Genomic DNA, 21,066 nt, shown 5'->3' with positions numbered 1-21,066 from the left:
CACCCAATCAGCTGATTTTCACTATTCAAACAATATATTTTGTAAAGTTGTTTATAGAAACTTGTTTGCTCACTTCCTATTGAGATATTTATCACTCGATTTCAATTGAAAATGCTATTTATGAGCTTTAATTGAACGTCAAAGTGCTGATATGGCAACATAAGAGACACGATGGAGTTAGATGCTGTTCCCATACTGTCCAAAGTAGTTTTTCGATATTTTTGTCCCGGAGTTCAGGAGCTATTAAGAAGCCATTATATTACCGCAAACAAAACAAACAAATTGGCACTTTTTCGTGTTTGACAGTTTGCCAACCTCGCAAACAAGGCAAAATGTATGCAGGCTGACGTTGCACAAACAAATTCAGGCAAACAAACACAGCAGGCAAACTGTCAAAAAGTTCGAGTTTGTTGGTTTGCCGTAGTGTAATAGCCACCTTAAAATTATGGCAAACAAACTAACTCGCACTTTTTTGTGTTTGACAGTTTGCCGAACTCGCATACTTGTTAGCGGCTAACTCGCAAACAAAGCCAAATGTATGCCAAATGTAATGCAAATTGTCAAAAAGTTTGTTTATTTGTTTGTCGAAGTGTAGTGTGTTTACTACGAGCAACTTTTATTTGCGAATTTTAGTATTTTTATGTATGACTGCGGGCGTCAATAATTAGAGTATTTTACTCTGAGACTCATTGTACTCGACCGAGCCACCTAGCCCAGTGGTCCCGGCTTGGACCAACACAACTGGTGATCTTTTCTCTTCTGGAATCGATTGCTTAGTAAAGGGAAGGTAGTGTATCGTCACAAACTGGACCTTATCACGACACCTTAGGTAGGCGCCCTATGGAATGTTAACATTAACCTTATCATGTTAACATTATGTTGAGAATGAAACTGCCACTGAATCCGCTTTGTAAATGCCGGCCCCGATACTCTTCAAGGGTGTTCCCCTCAGGAACTGGGAAAGATTTACTTACTCATTGTACTAGGAAAAATAAACTTTATCGTTTTGGATCAATAATATAAGCAATTTAAGCTTCATTTTAGGATCCATTCACGTTGTCAATGTTACGATGCCGAGGGACGCATAGGAATTTTAACCCTCCAATAAAGAGAGGATGATCATGACTTCTTAAAAACTACCTTGCCACTTTGAGGAAGCATGTTTGAAGCATGTTACATTTAACCATATTTGCGTTTACTTTTACCAAAACGCCATGGTTATTTTAAAAAGCAGCATTTTCAGTAAATCTGGAGTTATTTTTGAAAAGGTCCAATAAACCAAATTTCCAGTTTTGCTTTTTGGGTGTTTTTGACACCGCCGGGGTGTTTTTGACAACACCCAAAAAGCAAAAACTGAAAATTTGGTTTATCGGACCTTTTCAAAAAAACTCCAGAAATGTTTTTGAAATTACCATGGTTGGGTTTTCAGTGAAGTCAATAAGATGTGTGTCTTGTTTAGTTTGTTGGTTTGTTATAATCTAATACCTAAGTAGTAGTACCTAGTGCCTTATGGCCTATCTACAATCACTTAGCTTAGAATAGTTAAGTAAAGTAAAACTTAGAAAATGTACACAACTTACGGCCGTCATCCACAATCAACTTAGAAAATTTGCTGGGCTGATATACGTTGCTATGCAGTTGTTTGTTTACCTTTGATATGGAAACGTCAACTTACCGTAGATTTTGAAATTTTCCAAACCATACGTCAAGTTTCTAATTTTATTCCTTTTCATTGTAGAAGATCAGATTCATTTCCATTGATTCAAACTCCTAAGCTAAGTGAAATTTTCTAAGTTAAGTGATTGTAGATAGGCCATAAGTCGCAAGAAAGTTTGTCAAAACCTAGGCCAAAACGTAATCTGAGACATAACAAAAAATAATGCTAACTTAATTTTAAATTGAAAGGTTCAATTCAATTCGAAAACTTCGACGAACTCAACCGGTGACGTGCCTTCCTATCAACGGCCTTATTTTAAAATGAATCGAATCGCAACCTTCTACAGAGTTGTTTCTTGTCTTATTTTGCACACTTTGATGAGTAATTGGCACATAAAACACAGCATTGATAAGTTTGCTGAATTGGTATTTAAAAAATCAATAAATAATAAAGGAATCCTAAACAAAAACCTAAAAAATCAATACCTCAGAAATTTCTCGATTACACATTTTGCACATTAAACCATTCAATTACTAAGAAAATTAGCTATAAGATGCTTTTGAAAGCAGCGACTATCTCGCCTTTTGACGTTCCGTAAACAATAGCCTTTTTGGCCAGTCCGTGCATCTTCCCAAATTGGGTCCTAAAATGAAGCTTAGATTGCTGATATTATTGTTTACAATGGCCCTTTGTACGACCACAAAGAGTTTAAAATGGATTTTCAAATCAATTTTGAAAAATTAACCTCGCGGTCCTTCTTGACAGAAAAGCTCCTACTTGACAGCTCGTTCCAAGGGGACCATAGTTGATCCATCGAAAAAATGTTGTCTTGCCAAAAAAAATTGCATTAAAATGAATAAAAAGTGATCACAAATGGTTTTTAATCGTGTTTTTTACCGTTGTACATAAAAATTTACATATGGCTTTAGTACCCAATTGGGTTAAAGTTGGTTGTTGGATTCCCGAATTACAATCAAAAGTGTAGACAGTGGTCGGACATGTGACAAAACGTCCTCTGACTAAAATCCCTTTGGCTAGTTGTCGCACTTGAGGGGTGTAACAAAATATCAGCTTTAGCTAAGGGGTCATCCACAAAATACGTGGACACATATCAAATTAACCTGGACTAATAAACCACGCAATATCTTGCGTTTCGCAATGATGCATGTGGAAGCCACTCGCCTTTTTTAAGCAACTGAGTATTTTTAAGGTGAATGACCGTTTTGTTTTCAAACAACGATCTTCAATTACGGTAAACAGTTGGTGTTTTTTCAATGCATTTTTGAACAAAAGTGCATAGACCTCGTTGCAAAACAGAATAATATTGCCTAAAAACCAAATTCGTTAGAACGCAAACTAGTATATCAATCCTAGTCCGCCTGAGTCACACTGTAAACCATCCGTGATTCTATGTGCACACAAATTGCGCGAGGAAAAAATCCTCCCTAATCACGGGGTGGGGATTTGAGGAATCGGCGGGATGGGCACGTTGGTGGTCTTGTTTTGGGCAAACAACCGAACCTGGCATATTTAAGCCAGTATAAAGCCTTTGTACTGGACACGCCAAGGCGTCAAAGCGTTCAACAGCCTTCTAAGTCCAGTGGTAACTTCTTGTTAGGAATCGAAAAGTGCGCAACTAGAATCGCAAACAACAAAATGAGGATAGGACTGCTGGTGATATGCGGCCTTGCGCTGCTAGCGCTAGTGAGCGGATCTCCGGTCAAGTGTTCCGATTGCAACAAAAACGAGTGCGAATGCAAGCGGAAAATTCTGAAAGCGTCGACTGTTGCGCCGAGTCGGTTCACCAAGACCAAGATCTGCGAGGAGACCAACCCTACCGATCTGCACCCGATCAAGGACATTTGCTCGTGCACTGATGTGGCCCAAGTTCGGCCACACTCTCGGAACAATGAAGATACACCCCGGTTTGCTCACTCCACGTCCTGCGAGTGTGGCTACGAAGACAGCCAACCGGAAAGTCAGCCTGTGTAAGTATACGAGAGGGCTCTAAAGAACCATATGGAAAAATTGACACCATCTTGAATCATTTCAGTAAATATTCCGCTGACGCAGTCAGTCAACACTTGGCCATCATAGCTGCCCGAAAGAAGGAGATCTCCGTTTCCGAAACCGACCTGCACTTCCACGGAAAGGCCATCCGAGTTCCCTCGGAAGGATCGAACGTACCGGACATCAAGGAGGAGCGACTGCACAAGTTCAACCGTCAGCTGATTGAGCTCAAACCCGCCAAGAAGAAGCAGGTCTATCGGCCGGAATCCTCCGAGGAGGAGGACTTCCCGTGCCAACCGGAACAGCAATCATACTCGGAAATCTGCTACGGCAAGGTCCAGGCTCATAATCCCAAATTTGAGCATGTCTACGAAGAAGCCGCGCCCTGCGAGGTCTGCCAGGACACCTACTCGGACGAGAAGTACGAAAAGTCGTACGGAGAGAAAAAGTACGGAAGTTCGGAACAACACCACTCTGAACAGCAGGAGGAAGAGGAAGAGGAGGAGGAGGAAGGCAACGGAGAGGAAGAGTACGAGGAAGAGGAAGAGATAAGGGAGGAAAGCAGAGAATCAAAGTACGTTAAAAAGACTGAATCCAAATCTTCTGGATACTCGAAAGAAAGCGGATACTCAGAGATTGAAGAAAGCGAGGACGAGGAAAGTGAGTACTCAGAAGACGAAGAAAACGAATCAGAAGCTGAGGAAGAAGAGGAGGAAGAGGAGGAGGAAGAAGAGGAAGAAGAAGACGAAGAGAGCTCGTATGAAGAAGCACCGAAAAAAGATTGCGAATGCGCAAAGAAAAAGAAGCAAATTCCTTACAAGAAAAGGTCATTGAGGCTGTCGCAACTTATGGGCGCCAAAGGAGGCAGTAAAGTTGCGAGCAGTAACTCGCTGAAGCAGTAGACTGTCGAGTCAGTGTAAAGTAAAGAGAGACTAATTTATTTATTTAGTTAGTTTAGGTACCTTTTTGTGTGGTTTCCAATGTGATAGTGAATTAAGAAAGTTATCACGAGTCTGTACAGCTTTACGTGTAGGAATTAGAGTAAGGCAATTATGTGTAAAATAGAATTTATAAGCGTTGAAAACTGTACCAAATTTGTTGAATAAATACTTCTTTGAAACGATATAAAACTTCTATATTATATATTTTTGCAGCAATTGATAAATTAAAAAAAAATCTGAGACAGAAAAAAGATTTGTTTAATGAACAATTCTTCTAAATTTCGGCCATCTTTTTTTAGATTTGCCTTAAACTTTGTAGGGGCCTTGGAGTCATTGGTTCTTCCAATCAAGTTTCCATACAAATTTGTGAGCTGTCCATACAAATATGATACAGTCATCCCACATATTTGAGACAGTTCACAGATCGGCCAATGTTTAAAAAAAGATTTTTTTTCTTACTTTTGTTCTGTCCAGGAATACATATTTTTAACAAAATTATGACTTCACACACTGAAACTAATGAAACTCAAGCTTACACAGGAAATTTTGATGATCGTTTTCAGTTAATATTTACTGCACTACTGAAATTTTCAGTTAGTTTTCCGCTAAACTTCAGTTAAAATTTGTATGGAGCTGTCAAAGTTTGCTGAAATTTCAGCAATTATTCATTTACTTAAAATTTCAGTAAATTTAATTGAATTCAGTAATGAGAGTTTGGTGTGTAATGATGTTTTATACACGGTCTGCTAACTTTTTTTGTGAAAATATCCTTTAAATTCAGGAGTTCCACAATTTTGGGATGCACAATAACATCCAACAATTATGGAACAGGAAATTTGGAGGCAGTGTTTTGCTGCTCTCGATAAAATTGTCTTTAAATGAGGTTTTTTGTTTAAAAAGTACTACTTTCACTGCTGAAATAGCTAGAGAATGTCCAAATGAAGGTCCTAAAAATAGTTGGGATCGACCGAAAAGCAGCATTTGGCATGCTATTGACAAATTATCACAAAATTGTTCCGAATTTGTGTTTCGAGTATGTGGGATGACTGTATCTAAATATTCTAGAATCTGTAACTTGTGAATGTAAGTTGTAAATGTATGTAAGAAAAAATATGTAAACATTTTTTTATTTCACTTTTAAACACTTAAGATAATTCTGCGCAATAGTTTTTTTTTATTTTTTGAGCCGCCCTAATTCTCCGCTTTCTATAACTAGAATCCCTTTGGCCATTTGTCGCACTTGCATCAATTTGCAGGGTATTTAAAGACAGCACGATCACATCGAAACTTCTTTCATGGATAAGTGTCAGATTTTGTTGAATAGGGGAAAGTGGGGCAAGTGTAACAAGCTAAGGAAATGCTCGTTATAAACCATTAAAAACGTTAAAAAATCTGTCGGATTTTTTAGAATCATCTTATTCCAGGTCTTGACTGAGACTTTGATAGAACAAGTTTAAAAAAAATCTGTTTTTAATGTAAAAAAATGATTTTAATTTTTTTGATTTTTCGTACGTTCTACTCAACTAGTGGGGCAAGACGAACAACCCGTTGGGGCAAGAGGAACAATGCATGAAAAAACATGCTAATTTACTAACAATTGAACTATTATCACTTAGATACATCAGATTAGGATGTATTTGAAACGTTTCTTTCATTTTTAGATTAAAAAATAATATTTTACTAAAAATTTGACCGTTTTTACGAAAAAAAAAATTACTTAGATGATAAATAGTAAATTTTCATGATATTATTATATCGTGTATGGACAAATTTTTAAACAATTGTTTATCAGTTTTTAAGAACTTTTATGTATTTTTTTTTCACAATAAAATATGTTGCTGCAGCAATTCGTATTTTTTTCCATACTAAAAATCCATTTGGTACACTTGCCCCACCTAAACAAGATTTTTAAAAAGCTCTCTATCAAAATAACCAAAACATAAATCATACTTTATAGTACTTGCAAGTCATTGGTAGGGACACTACTGATTCAGGAAAAATAGCATTTTGATAAAATGAGCCTTAAAACGAACCCTCAGCCTTATTTTGTACTTTCCAGATATTATAAGGAAACAAAGGTTTTGAAAAAAACTTCATTCAATCTTATGCCCCGTGGCTTTTACGTCGTTTTGGCGGTTATGTGGTAGTAGAAACAGCTAATTGCATTGCTAGCAACAATTCGTCATACTGGAAATAAACAAAATTGTAAAAATTACGGCCTTACGAGCGATTGTTCCTCTTGCACCATATGGTCGTCTTGCCCCACTTTCCCCTATGTCAGGATTGATATCGAATTTTGGGGATCTGTGAAAGATAAAAGGTGAGGCATTGAGCCATAGAAAATGGCGTTCTTGACTCAATTTTGCTCAAATTCGACGTGCGACAAGAAAGCAGATTACTGGTGCCTGTGGGGACGCGCAGTCATGTTTTTTCTCCTACCAAGTCGTATTGCTGGATTAAGTCCTTTCTATATCATAGATGATCGAAAGGCACACCGTCGAATATGTTGCAAGGCTTATGATATAACATCATTTTAATGAATGAAGCCCTTCCTACATCACCGTTGATCGGAAGGCACGCCGACGAAGAATTTCTGGAGAATCGCGGTCGAATTAATACTATATTTGAATCCCTACACACAAAAAAATATTTCCGAATGTTACATCATTTATGATCATCATTTATCCACCGCATGAAACGGCAAAGGGTCCATTTTGCCCCAATTCCCCATTTTTTTACATTTTTCTTAAACATCAGTCTGTATTTAGAGCGGAGGCTTCATGCGGCCATCCAAAATGCACTAAACTTATGTGAAAATGTCCCAGAAATCCAGTAAAAATAACCACTTGCACCGCAAAAATCATCTAGGGTCCATTTAACCCCAATTCCGTTATAAAAGCACTGAAGCACTGCACTAGCACTGGCCGTTTTCAAATGTTAGGTCTGAAATAAAAAATATTTTTATCGTAAAGATCAGACAATTTTACATAAGAATGACGATTTGCACTTGATAGTTTGATACATTTATGTTGATATAGAAATTAAGCTAAATAAAAAGATTGAAGAATCAGTTTTAGCGGAATTGAGGTTAAATGGACCCTAGATGATTTTTGCGGTGCAAGTGGTTATTTTTACTGGATTCCTGGAACATTTTCACATAAGCAGGGTTGTTACGGAAAAGTCGAGAAAAAATCCGCGCCAGATCCGCGCCGACCCCAAAACCCAATCCGCGCGAAATCCGCGCCATATAAAAAAAAATCGCGAAAAAAAATAAAAGGGTGTAACATAATGAATGAAATTTTAATCGAAAAAAGAATAATACAGAAGGCATTTGGATCAGTACCGTTGATCAGTTGTGGATTCATATCGCACCTGTACCAAATGGAATCTTTTTTGCCATTTCTGAAACAATATTAGCGTTTTTTACAACACTTTAAATATCGTTGCTTTAAAAACAAATTCAGAAAAAAATTAAATTCGAAAATTTTAAAAAATTAAAGCCATAAAATAAATCACCAAATTATAAAATCTAGGTATTTAGTGCTTGATAATTCTCGCCAAAACTTTACTCTGGAAAATCGAAACACGAAATTTCTATTATTTCCTTCTCTAAATTTCTCTAAACTAAAATATGACTCCGAAAATGATCCGAACTAAGAAAATGGCAAAAAATAATTTAATAATTTAATAATTTGATAATTTAATAATTTAATAGTTTGATAATTTAATAATTTAATAATTTAATAATTTAATAATTTAATAATTTAATAATTTAATAATTTAATAATTTAATAATTTAATAATTTAATAATTTAATAATTTAATAATTTAATAATTTAATAATTTAATAATTTAATAATTTAATAATTTAATAATTTAATAATTTAATAATTTAATAATTTAATAATTTAATAATTTAATAATTTAATAATTTAATAATTTAATAATTTAATAATTTAATAATTTAATAATTTAATAATTTAATAATTTAATAATTTAATAATTTAATATTTAAATAACTTTATTATTTAACAATTTAATAATTTAATAATTTAAAAATTTAAAAATTTAATAATTTAATAATTTAATGATTTAATAATTTAATAATTTAATAATTCAATAATTTAATAATTTAATAATTTAATAATTTAATATTTTAATAATTTAATAATTTAAAAATTTAATAATTTAATAATTTAATAATTTAATAATTCAATAATTTAATAATTTAATAATTTAATAATTTAATAATTTAATAATTTAATAATTTAATAATTTAATAATTTAATAATTTAATAATTTAATAATTTAATAATTTAATAATTTAATAATTTAATAATTTAATAATTTAATAATTTAATAATTTAATAATTTAATAATTTAATAATTTAATAATTTAATAATTTAATAATTTAATAATTTAATAATTTAATAATTTAATAATTTAATAATTTAATAATTTAATAATTTAATAATTTAATAATTTAATAATTTAATAATTTAATAATTTAATAATTTAATAATTTAATAATTTAATAATTTAATAATTTAATAATTTAATAATTTAATAATTTAATAATTTAATAATTTAATAATTTAATAATTTAATAATTTAATAATTTAATAATTTAATAATTTAATAATTTAATAATTTAAAAATTTAAAAATTTAAAAATTTAAAAATTTAAAAATTTAAAAATTTAAAAATTTAATAATTTAATAATTTAATAATTTAATAATTTAATAATTTAATAATTTAATAATTTAATAATTTAATAATTTAATAATTTAATAATTTAATAATTTAATATTTTAATAATTTAATAATTTAATAATTTAATAATTTAATAATTTAATAATTTAATAATTTAATAATTTAATAATTTAATAATTTAATATTTTAATAATTTAATAATTTAAAAATTTAATAATTTAATAATTTAATAATTTAATAATTCAATAATTTAATAATTTAATAATTTAATAATTTAATAATTTAATAATTTAATAATTTAATAATTTAATAATTTAATAATTTAATAATTTAATAATTTAATAATTTAATAATTTAATAATTTAATAATTCAATAATTTAATAATTTAATAATTTAATAATTTAATAATTTAATAATTTAATAATTTAATAATTTAATAATTTAATAATTTAATAATTTAATAATTTAATAATTTAATAATTTAATAATTTAATAATTTAATAATTTAATAATTTAATAATATAATAATATAATAATTTAATAATTTAATAATTTAATAATTTAATAATTTAATAATTTAATAATTTAATAATTTAATAATTTAATAATTTAATAATTTAATAATTTAATAATTTAATAATTTAATAATTTAATAATTTAATAATTTAATAATTTAATAATTTAATAATTTAATAATTTAATAATTTAATAATTTAATAATTTAATAATGAAATAATTTAATAATTAAATAATTTAATAATTTAAAAATTTAATAATTTAATAATTTTAATAATATAATAATATAATAATCAAATAATTTAATAATCTAATAATTTAAAAAAAATTTATTTGATAACTTAAGAACTTTCCTTAAAAAATAAAAATAACAAAATCAATTGTAACATTTTCGTAATTTTTCAATTTAATAATTCGTACTTTTTTAGGTTTTTTAAGTCTGTAAGTTTTGACAATTTCAAATTATGAATTCTAATTTTTTTATTTTTTGAATATGTAAATTCTGAAATTTCAAATGGAACATTTCCATTCGAGCAGTTTTTGCTTTTTTGTACAATGTATTTTTTATGGAGCGAAATGTCAAAAACTGCTCGACTGTGGGTGCTCCATTGGGAGTAGAATCAATTCTACCTGAATCAGAGTGGTAACAGAAGTTTTGTTTTTTTTTAATAAACCAAAAATTTAAAAATTTAAATTTTTATATTGAAAAACATAGAAAATCTAAAAAGTTTCATTGCTTCAAATTTTTAAAATTCTGTAATTTTTCGAATTTTGTTCTTTTGATTTTAATAAAATTTGATATTTATTTGAATTGTAAGGCAGATGTTTTAAAAATAATGAGTTGTAATGTTATGTTGAATTAATATAACAAATCTCCATACATTAAAAAAATCGCTTCTTGAAGATTATTTCGAAGTTTCATATTAAGAAAAAAAAACAATCAATAATTTTTTGAACAAAATTTTCTTCATTAACAACTTCTTAGAAACTGATATTTTCGCACTCAACGAAAAAGAATTAATTTATTTAATTCCTAATAATATTTTTCTTTGTAATTTGAAAGAAATTCTATCGTTATCAATTATTTTGTTTATCAAATTGATATCCGCGCGAAATCCGCGCCTGAGCAAAATTAGCCAGCAAATCCGCGCCAGATCCGCGCGATACGCGCCATCCGCGCCATCCGCGCGATCCGCGCCGTCCGTAACAACCCTGCATAAGTTAAGTGCATTTTGGATGGCCGCATGACGCCTTCGCTCTACATACAGATTGATTTTTAATAAAAAAAATTGGGAATTTGGGCAAAATGGACCCTTTGCCTTTTTGTGCGGTGGATGAAACCATCACCAATCGATTCCCCGGATTTTTTTACATTAGAAACACAATTTTTCATACCATTTGGATTTTGGGTTCCATTTCGCCCACTGTGCACTGGCCGTGACCGGCGTCGGTATTGATCAGCATGATAGGGACCTTTGAAAATTGTAAAGGGGTGATGATTGGCTCCAACTTTTTATCTGTGGTCCACGGAGCAATTTCTGAGCGTCCTGCTCAATAACGAAGTAGCAGCTACTGGTAGACACCAATGCTATGCTATGCTAAATCGACGTGCGACAAGAAAGCACGATCGCGATGATTGGAAGATTTTGTGATTTGAAGATTTATAAATTCAAAAATACAATTAACATTTCAAGGGAATGGCATTCCGGCGACTAAAATTTTAAGGAATTGGAATGAACCAAAAATATTCAGTGTCAGTGTTGCCAATTTTATGGAAAAAAATCATTGCTTTTGGAAAAAATTTAAAACACAGTTAAAAAAAATACCTTAATTATCAGATGCAAAATTTGATTTGAAATTAAATAAAACCTTACAGAAATTTTGATCAAGTTTACCGTTTTCGAAATAGTTTCGTTTGATGTTTTTTTCAATATTTTTTTTTCACGCCAAAATTTGGATTGCAGTTTAGCCAAATAAAAAAAAACGAAATGCGATTCAGTAATCGTCACTTTTGCTGAAACTCGGCAATGAAGCAAAATTTTTTCTGAAAAAAAGTCAAATTGTTCGCTAAAATCAGTAAATAGTAGATGTGTTTTCATTTTTATTTCTGTTTAACTAGCAAAAGAATGTAACTTAATTTACAACAAAACAAACAAACATGTTTTTTTTTGTGGAAATTTCAGTTGTTTTGACAACCGTTTTACTGAAACTTCAGCCAAACTGTCGAACGAACTGTCAAAAATTGATCATGATGAATACTTTTCTACTTCAGCTTTTTGTGCAATCGCTCAATGTTTGGGTAGATTTTGAAAAGTTTGAGGCAAACGAATTACAGCAGTCGTTTGGAAAATGGTCGTTGTTTAACTGGGCTGTAGCCCACATAAAAAGCAGACAAAGGTCAAATAACAAAAACAAACAATAATGACCGAGTGGTCAAAGGATGCAACAATCAAGAGCAAAAAATATAACTTTTTTTTTAGTTTTTGTGAAAATTCATGTCAAAATTTAAGGAAACTTGAAAAATTGGCTCTAAACACAAATTTAGGTAACTTCTATTTTTATATTTTACTAAGAAAGTATGCATTGATTGTCCCCTCGGCATTTTCCGTTCAGCCCAGTTAGCGAGCAGCATTCGGTAACAGAGCTACGTTCTCAGCCTAGTTACCGAACCATTACTGTTTTTCAAGAAAATTTACAACGGTTCTATCAAAATCAGTTCAACAATGGCTCTAGTAGCTAATTCTTTTATTTTTGTTTTTTTATCGCCCTGAAAAGGACATTTTTAATCACTTTTTCAAAGTCATGACGATTTTTTGACGAATTTTCAAATTGGAGCCTACCTACTAGAGGTGGGCAAAACCGCTCTTTTTCAGGAGCCGCTCATTTTCGTTCGCTCTTTAAAAAGAGCCGCTCTTTTGAACGGCTCTTTCGCTCTTTTTTCAAAATTTGAATGAATAGGGGTTTTTTCAAGAATCGTGTGATTTTATAAGTTATTTCACATTGGACTTTTATAAATTTGGCCATACCAAATATTTTTTGAAGTTTATGTCCCTCAACTCTGGCCAAAGTCACAAAAAAATAAAAGCAAGACATTTTAATGAAAAAAGAGATTAAAAATGCATTTTACACATCCCCAGTTCTTTTGCAATCATAAGTTTTCAAAATATCGAAGTATTGATGAACTTTTTAAAAAGAGAAAAAAAACTTTTGCATTAGGTACTGTGGAACGGAATTTGACCAAAAATCAAAATATTTTTGATCGATCCCAAAATGATTTTTAATTGTTTTCAGTGGATGAGACTTCTATTTTGATTAAAATTTGAAAGTTTTTTACTTTAATGAACAATCAGTTGCACACTGAAAAGTTTATTTCATTTTGTTAAGAAAATCGTTTACTTTTGGGATTATTTTATAAGCATTGATTTTTTTGAAATTGCATTTTCAATTCTCAAAAACAAATTTAATACTACATTTTTTTTGAAATTCAATAAATTATATTTATAACAAAAATCATGCCATATTGAAACGATTCTTTCAAAAGAGCGGAGTTGAAAAAAAGAACCGCGGTTCTTTTTTTGTGAGCCACGGTTCGTTCGCTCTTTTCAGTGAACCGGCTCTTTGAGCGGTTCGCTCTTTTTTTGCCCACCTCTACTACCTACTGACTGGGTTGGGCTGTGGAGGGTTAACCAATGTTATTTTGTTTGAGAAATGTTTTTATTGACCCATCTGGAAACGGGGTTGAATTGTAAAGAGCTTCGAAATAAGTTTAACAAATTTATTTAATTTATTGAAATATCAAATTAATATCTTTGAAAATTCAAGATCAAGCATATAATGATACCCCCGCGAGAAGGTTCAACGCCTGGCGTCAAATTAATTTTCAAGCCTTTTTGATACCTCCTGTAGCAGTGAAACCTTACAGTATTATTATGGTAATAATTACGTCTGTGTCTGGCCAAATGATGCAACAGCTCACCCGTTTATACATTCTTCTGGTGCGCGACTTGAATTTACGCGAAAATAATCGCAATGTTTTGCTTCAGGTGCAAAAACGAAAGGGTAAACATTAACCCTACCAAGTTGGTTACACCGTGAATAAGTGAAAAAAAAATGCTAGCTGTGACAAAAAAAGGCTAGAACCAGAATAATGGAGCCCACCTCTTGGTACGTGACTTTCTCTGCCCGCAGGCCGAACCTGGTTGGCGCGATTCGTTCAACAGACGCGCGTGATAACTTTGCCAAATAATGGTGAAATTACTTATAAAACTGGTAATCTAAGCTGCGTTTCGGACTAGTGTCTAATCCTGCAAGATGAAGCGAAATTTGATCCTGGTGGTGTGTTTGGTGGCGGCTTTCGTAACCTGCCCTACGTCGGCGAAGGTAAGTTCTGTGGGGGTGTTGGGTTGGGAAGTGTTCACTGAGTTGTTCGTCCGTCCGTCCTATCGCAGCCCTCAGGCTACGGATCGTACGAGGAGGTGACCGAGCGGTGCTGCAATGACTGCATTCCGTGCCGGGAAAGTTTCGCGATCCAGCGTCCGGCCGATACGGAGTGTGCCCGTTCGAAGAACTACGCGTTTGACGTTCAGCACGTGCGATCAGCCGCTCGGCAGGAGGAAAACTACGAAACGCTGAACGCCGGAGTGGAAGCTCCGCAGCAGGCAGCCTGTCCCAAGTGAGTGTCACGGGGTGTGTTGTGGTAGGGTTCATTTGACGGTTTTAATTTCATCGACGATCAGGTTGTACAACAAACTGTTCCACGTTGAAAAGCCACGTTCTAACGTCGCCTGCGAAGCTGAACAAGAAGCGCTGGACTTCCAGGTAGCGGTTCCGTCCGTGCAGGAAAAGTGCAAGAAGCTGAACCTGAGGGCCAGGATCGACCATCAGGCGAGACGTGAGGAATTTCGATCGATCGTGTTGAATTTTTGTCGCATTAACATTGGTTGTTCCTTTCAGAATGTGACTGCGTGGATTGCATGTATGTATCTTATGGGAATTCGTCGTCACTTTCAGATAAATCGTGTCCCAAAGGACACAAACGTATGAAAAGATCTAGACTCAAGCAGGCGATTGGTAGGAAATTTCGTGAAGAATTGGATCTAGATGATGAACCAGAAGTAACGTCGCTGTTCCGTAACTCGTTCAAGCGATCTTCCACGGTAGACGGTGTAGTTCAGAAGGACGGTTACTTCTGTAGATGTGTGCCCGAAAGTAACAAAGATCTTCTGATCAACTGCAAGCCCGGTTCGTTAAATGATCCCATTGTCGGAGCTCCCCCGAGCGACGATCTGCATGACGAGGAAGATGAAGTTTACATCGGCGGTAGACAACCTCCGTCGTACAAGCGAATTCGCGATCAGCTAGATCGTATCAAGGAGTCCCGCGGAGGACAACCGACCAGCGAGGTGGTCGCGGATCTGATGAAGATCTACTACGATGTGTACAAAAACAGTGGCCAACGGAACTACTCCGTGCCGTTCAAGTACGGTGTCAAAACGGTCAACGTGGACTCGAGCGGGTTGCGCACGTACGATATCGAGCCCGTTGAGGGACTGTATGAACCGTCGATGTGGAACAGGTTGGCCAGTATGACCAACAAGATGTTTGGCGAGTACGTTGACCAAAGATTGAACAGACCGAAGGTCGGAGGAAGGATGAGGCTGTTGAATCCGGTTCGACGGTTTCAGAACAATGGGTTTATGAATTTGATGGATTCGTATAACGAGGAACGAAAGCGCCAATGCAAAGCAAGAAGGACGACAGATGAATGATTTGGCACAGTTTAGATCACAGACAAAGCAACGTTAAGAAGTCGATATCAAGTTATGATCAGGATGGATAAAAAATTGCATTTTTTGTTCACATTCAGGCCGTTGCAAATATTTTTCAAAGTTTATTTTAAATTCAATTCATTGGGTGTTTTTTTGGAATTGCAAAAATATATATATATATATATAAATAGCGATTCCCCACGAAAACAGCATGATTCGAAAAAAAGTTCTCCGATCGGGCTCAACATTTTTCTGGGGGTTCCTAGGCTGAAAAAATTAGACCCATATTTTTTTGTTTGGCCATTAGGATGACCAACGCCGTGTTAGGGTGGTCCAAAAAATGGCAATTTTCGTCGATTTTCGCAAAAACCGCTTTCTTAAAAAAAAATCATATCTCCGCGCCATTTCGTCAGATTTTAGCTGTCTTAAACGCAAAAGAAAAGTGATTAGTTTGGCTATTTAGGAAAAATAGTTAGAAGTTTCAAAAATCTAGCTTAATATTTAAAAAGGTCGTATGAAAACTTTAAATACAGTTTTGAAGGTCTCGGGACCAAAGAGCCTATATCTGAAAAAAAAATTTATCGGATTCCTCGGAAAATTTCACATAACATATCATAAAATGGTGAAGTTATGTTTTCGATACTCTGAGATACGATTTTTTGAAAATAAAAACTGTGTTTTTCGACGCGCCACGTGCAAAAATGGAAAAATGACGAAAACGGGAAAAAATCGATTTTTCCACTAAAACTGCGATAACTTGAAAATTTCAGCGATGACCAAAATTTGTGTACTTGAAATACGCAACTTTTGGTACCCTAACATGTATAGGTCATCGCTGAAATTTTCAAGTTATCGCAGTTTTAGTGAAAAAAAAACATTTTTTTGCAGTTTTCGTCATTTTTCCATTTTTGCGCGTGGCGCGTCGAAAAACACAGTTTTTATTTTCAAAAAATCGTATCTCAGAGTATCGAAAACATAACTTCACCATTTTTTGATATGTTATGTGAAATTTTCCGAGGAATCCGATAAAAATATTTTCAGACATAGGCTTTTTGGTCCCGAGACCTTCAAAACAGCATTTTAAGTTTTCATACGACCTTTTCATATGTTAAGCTAGATTTCTGAAACTTCTTACTATTTTTCTTAAATAGCCTAACTAATCACCTTTCTTTTGCGTCTAAAACTGCTAAAATCAAATAAAATGGCGCGGAGATACGATTTTTTGAAAAAAAAGTGGTTTTTGAGAAAATCGACGAAAATTGCCATTTTTCGGACTACCCTAACACGGCGTAGGTCACCCTAATGGCCAAACGAAAAAATACGGGTCTAATTATTTCGGCCAAGGAACCCCCAGAAAAATTTTGAGCCCGATCGGAGAACTTTTTTTCGAACCATGCTGTTTTCGTGGGGAATGGCTGTGGATTTTTAAATTTTGCATTTCCCAATATTTCATCACCACCATCCTGGATTTGAAATTTCCAAATCAGTTTAAAGCATATTTAAGGAGCTATTACACTACGGCAAGCAAACAAACAAACTCGCATTTTCTGACAGTTTGTCAGTTTGCCTGGATTTGTTTATACAAACGTCAGCCTGCATACATTTTACCTTGTTTGCGAGTTTGCCGCAAACAAGTTTGCAAGTTTAGCAAACTTTCAAACACGATAAGGTGCGAGTTTGTTTGTTTGTTTGCGGTAGTGTAATGGCTCCTTTAGGAACATATTTGAGCTCAATTGCCGTTTTTGCAAAGATTCGATTATCCGAAGGGATTTTTTTTTCGAGGACATCGGATAATCGAGTTTGGAATGTATTAGAATAGCTCGCTTGTTTGAAAAACCTTTAAAAATGATTCAATTTACCCGAAACAAATGGTTAATTGTCCAAAAAGAACTACGCAACTCCGTAAAGTTGAAGTTGGAATCTTTTTTTGAATATTGAACTTTTCAATTGCTATTTTGAAACTAATTCTGAGGCGTTATACAGTACTTGTTCGGTTACTGAATATTTGTGAAAATTTCTTTTGAAACACATTAAAATTCAAAAGGAGAACATTTTTAAGTTTGTATACAAAAATGCATGTGATTATGTTAAGTCACATTTATTCAAATGAGTGCTGAATAGTTCTACATTTCAGCACTTGTGACGCAAAATAATTATTTTCTATATTGTTTTGATGTGACGACGAATAGACTAACACATGGAAATTCAATTTTAAATTCAATTCAGAGGGCGTTTTTCGGAATAGCAAAAATGTATATGCAACTCGTGGCAAAACTTGATTTTTTCAGCACTCGTGGTATTTATCCAACTTGGTGAACCTCGTTAGATAAATGTACGACCCGTGCTGAAACAAAAACCTCTTGTTTCATAAACTACTACACCAAACCCCAATGGTTTGACACCCCTTTTACACGGAGTTCACACTTACTACCAAACGTTTTTTGATAGTGTGCGTGAGCGCCGTGTAAAAAGTGACAGCTCGTCACATTTTAGTTTGACTTTGACCAACCAACGGGGTACAAACTATAAAAGTGTCAAATGAAAAAGTGACCAACCACCGGGGGTTGAGTGTATTTCGGTGAGATATTTTTACGAATTAAATTCAATTAAATTCCGTGTCGGCTAGATTTTGGCAACAATTTTTGTGTTATTTTGCTTTGAAACATTGTAAAGATCGCTAAATGTCGGTCTTTTTGGCTCGGAGTTTTCTTAGTCCACAGGTTTTTGACAATTATAGGACTGTATAGAAATTAAGAAAGCCTCACTTGATAGCAAGATTTCTATGAAGCAAGTTCTCCCACAATTATTTCAATACATATTTAAATTTTGGAGAATTGTTTGAGTTAAACTTCGAATCAAATGTGTGTTCCAAAATCACTTTTTTACAACCATTTTAAATTACTCCTAACTCTTCAATCCAGCACAATCTACGACAACAACTCAAACAAGGACTACGGACGTTACGTACGGTACTAACTTCAAGACCCCATGCAACCCGACTACGGTAAAGAACCCCAAATCGAACGAGCAACGAACAACTGTTACAATCACTGAACAACCAGAGAGCCAGAGAGACTACCATCGGACTGTGTGTTTGTTGGACGCAACGCAGCTGCAATCAATGTTTAATCGCACACTTTGCTTACAAAACAAATCTGTCCAACGACTGATGCACTGATAGAGCAATATTTGATAAGATGACTCAATAAAAACAAGAGCTTTTGTTGACTTTAGAGAGAGAGTGAGTTTGTTAAATGTCGATGTCCGAAATGCCAATATTTGAACGAGTTGAACTTATAGCAGTAGAAAGTCACTAGCTTTTAGGTGGATTAGTCTGCCTAGTGCACCGGGAGAATGTACAAACAGTGTCTTGTGCTGGGAAAGTAAACAGGAACTAAAACTTAAATTATTCCAGCGAACTTTGGATTGTTCCTTGTCATCACGTAGCTCCGCGCTGATGAATTTGAATGTGTCCAGCAAATTTTGAAAGCTAGCTTTATATTGGTCAAACAACCGTCTAGAACTGACTGAATATCCGATTGGATTCCATTGAGGCGCCCCACTACGGCGAACCATTCCCGAACTGTTGAACCTCCAGAAGCCGATATGTCACGTCTCGTAACACACGGCGCAATTTTTGTCAATTGCCTAAACCCGGGCCGTAAAGTACGTACTATTTAAGCTACAACACGGGTGTTTTGATAAACAGTTCACCAGTAGTTTGGGTTAATTGCAAATCGTTCTCCCCTCCCAGACCGGAATGAAAAGACGGATCATTATGGCGACAATCGCTACGATAACAATCGTGGCTTTGGTTAAGGTATGCGAGACACTTTGAAAGTTACAGCAGTTGAAACAAACCTTAGTGCTTACAGGTAACGTTTGCGGAAGAGCAAAGCTTCTTCGCGAGTGATCTGCCCAAAGTGAGCCCCGTACCGGAAGATCCCTCGACAATCATGATCCAGCTGGACGACCCCCGGCAACAGAAGCGAGAAGCATCTTCGGGGACCCCTCGAGTGATGCAACCGTACACCGTCATCCAGGCTTACCCGTACCGTCTACCGACGGCTTCTTACCCAGCTCCTGCCACCCGACCTCCTCGACCAAAAGGACAAAACTGTGTGAAGGACTTCCTCATCAATCAGCTGCGTGAAACAAACGACAACATCAACCGACTGCTAGACTGTATCAAACAGAACCGAAACTGTGAACCCAACCAACCGGAAGCCACCCAGCCAAATCAGCCGTTCAATCCACCCAGCGAATCCAAACTCTACCAACCCTGCCAATCGGAAATCGACCGACTAGCTAAAACCACAACCCCAACCACCCCCTGCGAAGACCAACCGGAAACCCCACCATCCACAACCCCCCAAAAACTAATCACCTTCCGCAAGGAGTACATCAAGGAGGAAAGCGAAGAAGTGGACACCAACCGGTACAGCAGTGCCAAGCGCTTCCCAACCAACAGCTGCGAGCAGAGTCAAGAGCTGTTCACGGAGAAGCCGACGCCGAAACCAACCCGCAAGCGGTGCCGGAAACCCACGGCGACGACCAAAAAGTGCGGCTGTCGGACGTCCCGGAAACCGACGACGACCACCACCACAACGACAACAATCAGGCAGCCAGTGACGAAGAAGGTCAGAAGTCATGATTGTAAGTGCGTTTACTGTGTGGATGATGGCACGTGCGCTGGGGGTTACGATTAGCTGCGGTGTCGCAACGGAAGAGTTGTTGTTAGTTTTGAATTCTGCGAATTGGAGTCGATTCGGAGGAAACTACAGTTATTGTGTTTGAACAAATAGTAGTTTTAGTGGAAGTGTGTTGGTTATCACTGTTGTGAAGTTATTATGTAACGTAATGTAAGAGGTAAAAATAAAACGTTATCTTTAATTTAATAATCTTTCGTGTTCTCAATCGTCCTCCTAAAACATCAGTGCAGAGGTATTTAGTTTGAATAAATGTTGTTCTTTTAAGGTGAATCGATTAGGGGAAGTGAAGCCACGCGGATGTTGTGCAGGATTTGTTGTATTTTTTAGTGATTGGTACCATTTATTTTTCCTGCTTCAGACGATTGGGGGAAGTGAAATGCTTTGTATTGCGTCCGCAATAAGATTTTTATCCCAAATTAAGCTTCTTGCACGATCACAAAATTTCTTGACCTTGAAGGCACTCTCGAATACCCACTTCTTTGTACAAGGCCCCAACAATTGCTCTATTGTGCAGTTTAGAAGTCATTTTGGACTCTCTAATAAAGAACCCTAAACCACGTCTTCAGGACCTTCTTCTTCGATCCTGACCAAGCAACCCCAACGGAGCCATTGTTATCCGAGCATTCGTTGGTGAAGGTTGTCTGAATCAACATGACTCGTCGCGTCCCGGCGCAAGACGCCGGCAATGTTGCCCTACCTGCGGCTCAAGCAGGCAAAAAAGTGGGAATTTCCAAAAGGAAGGTTGAG

General features: G+C 34.8%; 2 protein-coding genes across 3 annotated transcripts; both read left to right on the top strand.

The window, feature by feature from the left end:
- Window positions 1-13,720: 13,720 nt before the first annotated feature.
- LOC120414802 (uncharacterized) lies at window positions 13,721-15,658 on the top strand. The gene is made up of 4 exons (XM_052710582.1): window positions 13,721-14,219; window positions 14,288-14,511; window positions 14,576-14,730; window positions 14,793-15,658. Exons 1-4 carry the CDS (start codon window positions 14,151-14,153, stop codon window positions 15,605-15,607), a joined length of 1,263 nt encoding a protein of 420 aa, XP_052566542.1. The 5' UTR covers window positions 13,721-14,150; the 3' UTR covers window positions 15,608-15,658.
- A 3,281-nt stretch (window positions 15,659-18,939) lies between these two features.
- Window positions 18,940-20,514, top strand: LOC120414789 (uncharacterized). Of its 2 annotated transcripts, none has more exons than XM_052710584.1 (3): window positions 18,940-19,273; window positions 19,362-19,427; window positions 19,483-20,514. In XM_052710584.1, the coding sequence occupies exons 1-3, from the start codon at window positions 19,214-19,216 to the stop codon at window positions 20,314-20,316; spliced, it is 960 nt and encodes a 319-aa protein (XP_052566544.1). In that variant the 5' UTR covers window positions 18,940-19,213; the 3' UTR covers window positions 20,317-20,514. The 2 variants fall into 2 exon arrangements, with proteins under 2 accessions (XP_052566544.1, XP_052566543.1); XM_052710583.1 differs by having other exon boundaries at window positions 19,474-20,514.
- Window positions 20,515-21,066: the final 552 nt, after the last annotated feature.

Source organism: Culex pipiens, chromosome 3, assembly GCF_016801865.2.
Source record: "Culex pipiens pallens isolate TS chromosome 3, TS_CPP_V2, whole genome shotgun sequence".
Taxonomy (NCBI): domain Eukaryota; kingdom Metazoa; phylum Arthropoda; class Insecta; order Diptera; family Culicidae; genus Culex; species Culex pipiens.
This window is presented reverse-complemented; position numbering and strand designations above follow the sequence as displayed.

What these genes read in the sequence shown, in the direction of transcription:
- LOC120414789 (XM_052710583.1), top strand. Translation starts at nt 19,214, where the DNA reads ATGTCACGTCTCGTAACACACGGCGCAATTTTTGTCAATTGCCTAAAC. An exon ending in GCCTAAACCCGGGCCGTAAA is followed by an intron (nt 19,274 to 19,361) that starts GTACGTACTATT and finishes CTCCCCTCCCAG; the next exon opens with ACCGGAATGAAAAGACGGAT. An exon ending in CAATCGTGGCTTTGGTTAAG is followed by an intron (nt 19,428 to 19,473) that starts GTATGCGAGACA and finishes AACAAACCTTAG; the next exon opens with TGCTTACAGGTAACGTTTGC.
- LOC120414802 (XM_052710582.1), top strand. Translation starts at nt 14,151, where the DNA reads ATGAAGCGAAATTTGATCCTGGTGGTGTGTTTGGTGGCGGCTTTCGTA. An exon ending in CCTGCCCTACGTCGGCGAAG is followed by an intron (nt 14,220 to 14,287) that starts GTAAGTTCTGTG and finishes GTCCTATCGCAG; the next exon opens with CCCTCAGGCTACGGATCGTA. An exon ending in GATCGACCATCAGGCGAGAC is followed by an intron (nt 14,731 to 14,792) that starts GTGAGGAATTTC and finishes TGTTCCTTTCAG; the next exon opens with AATGTGACTGCGTGGATTGC.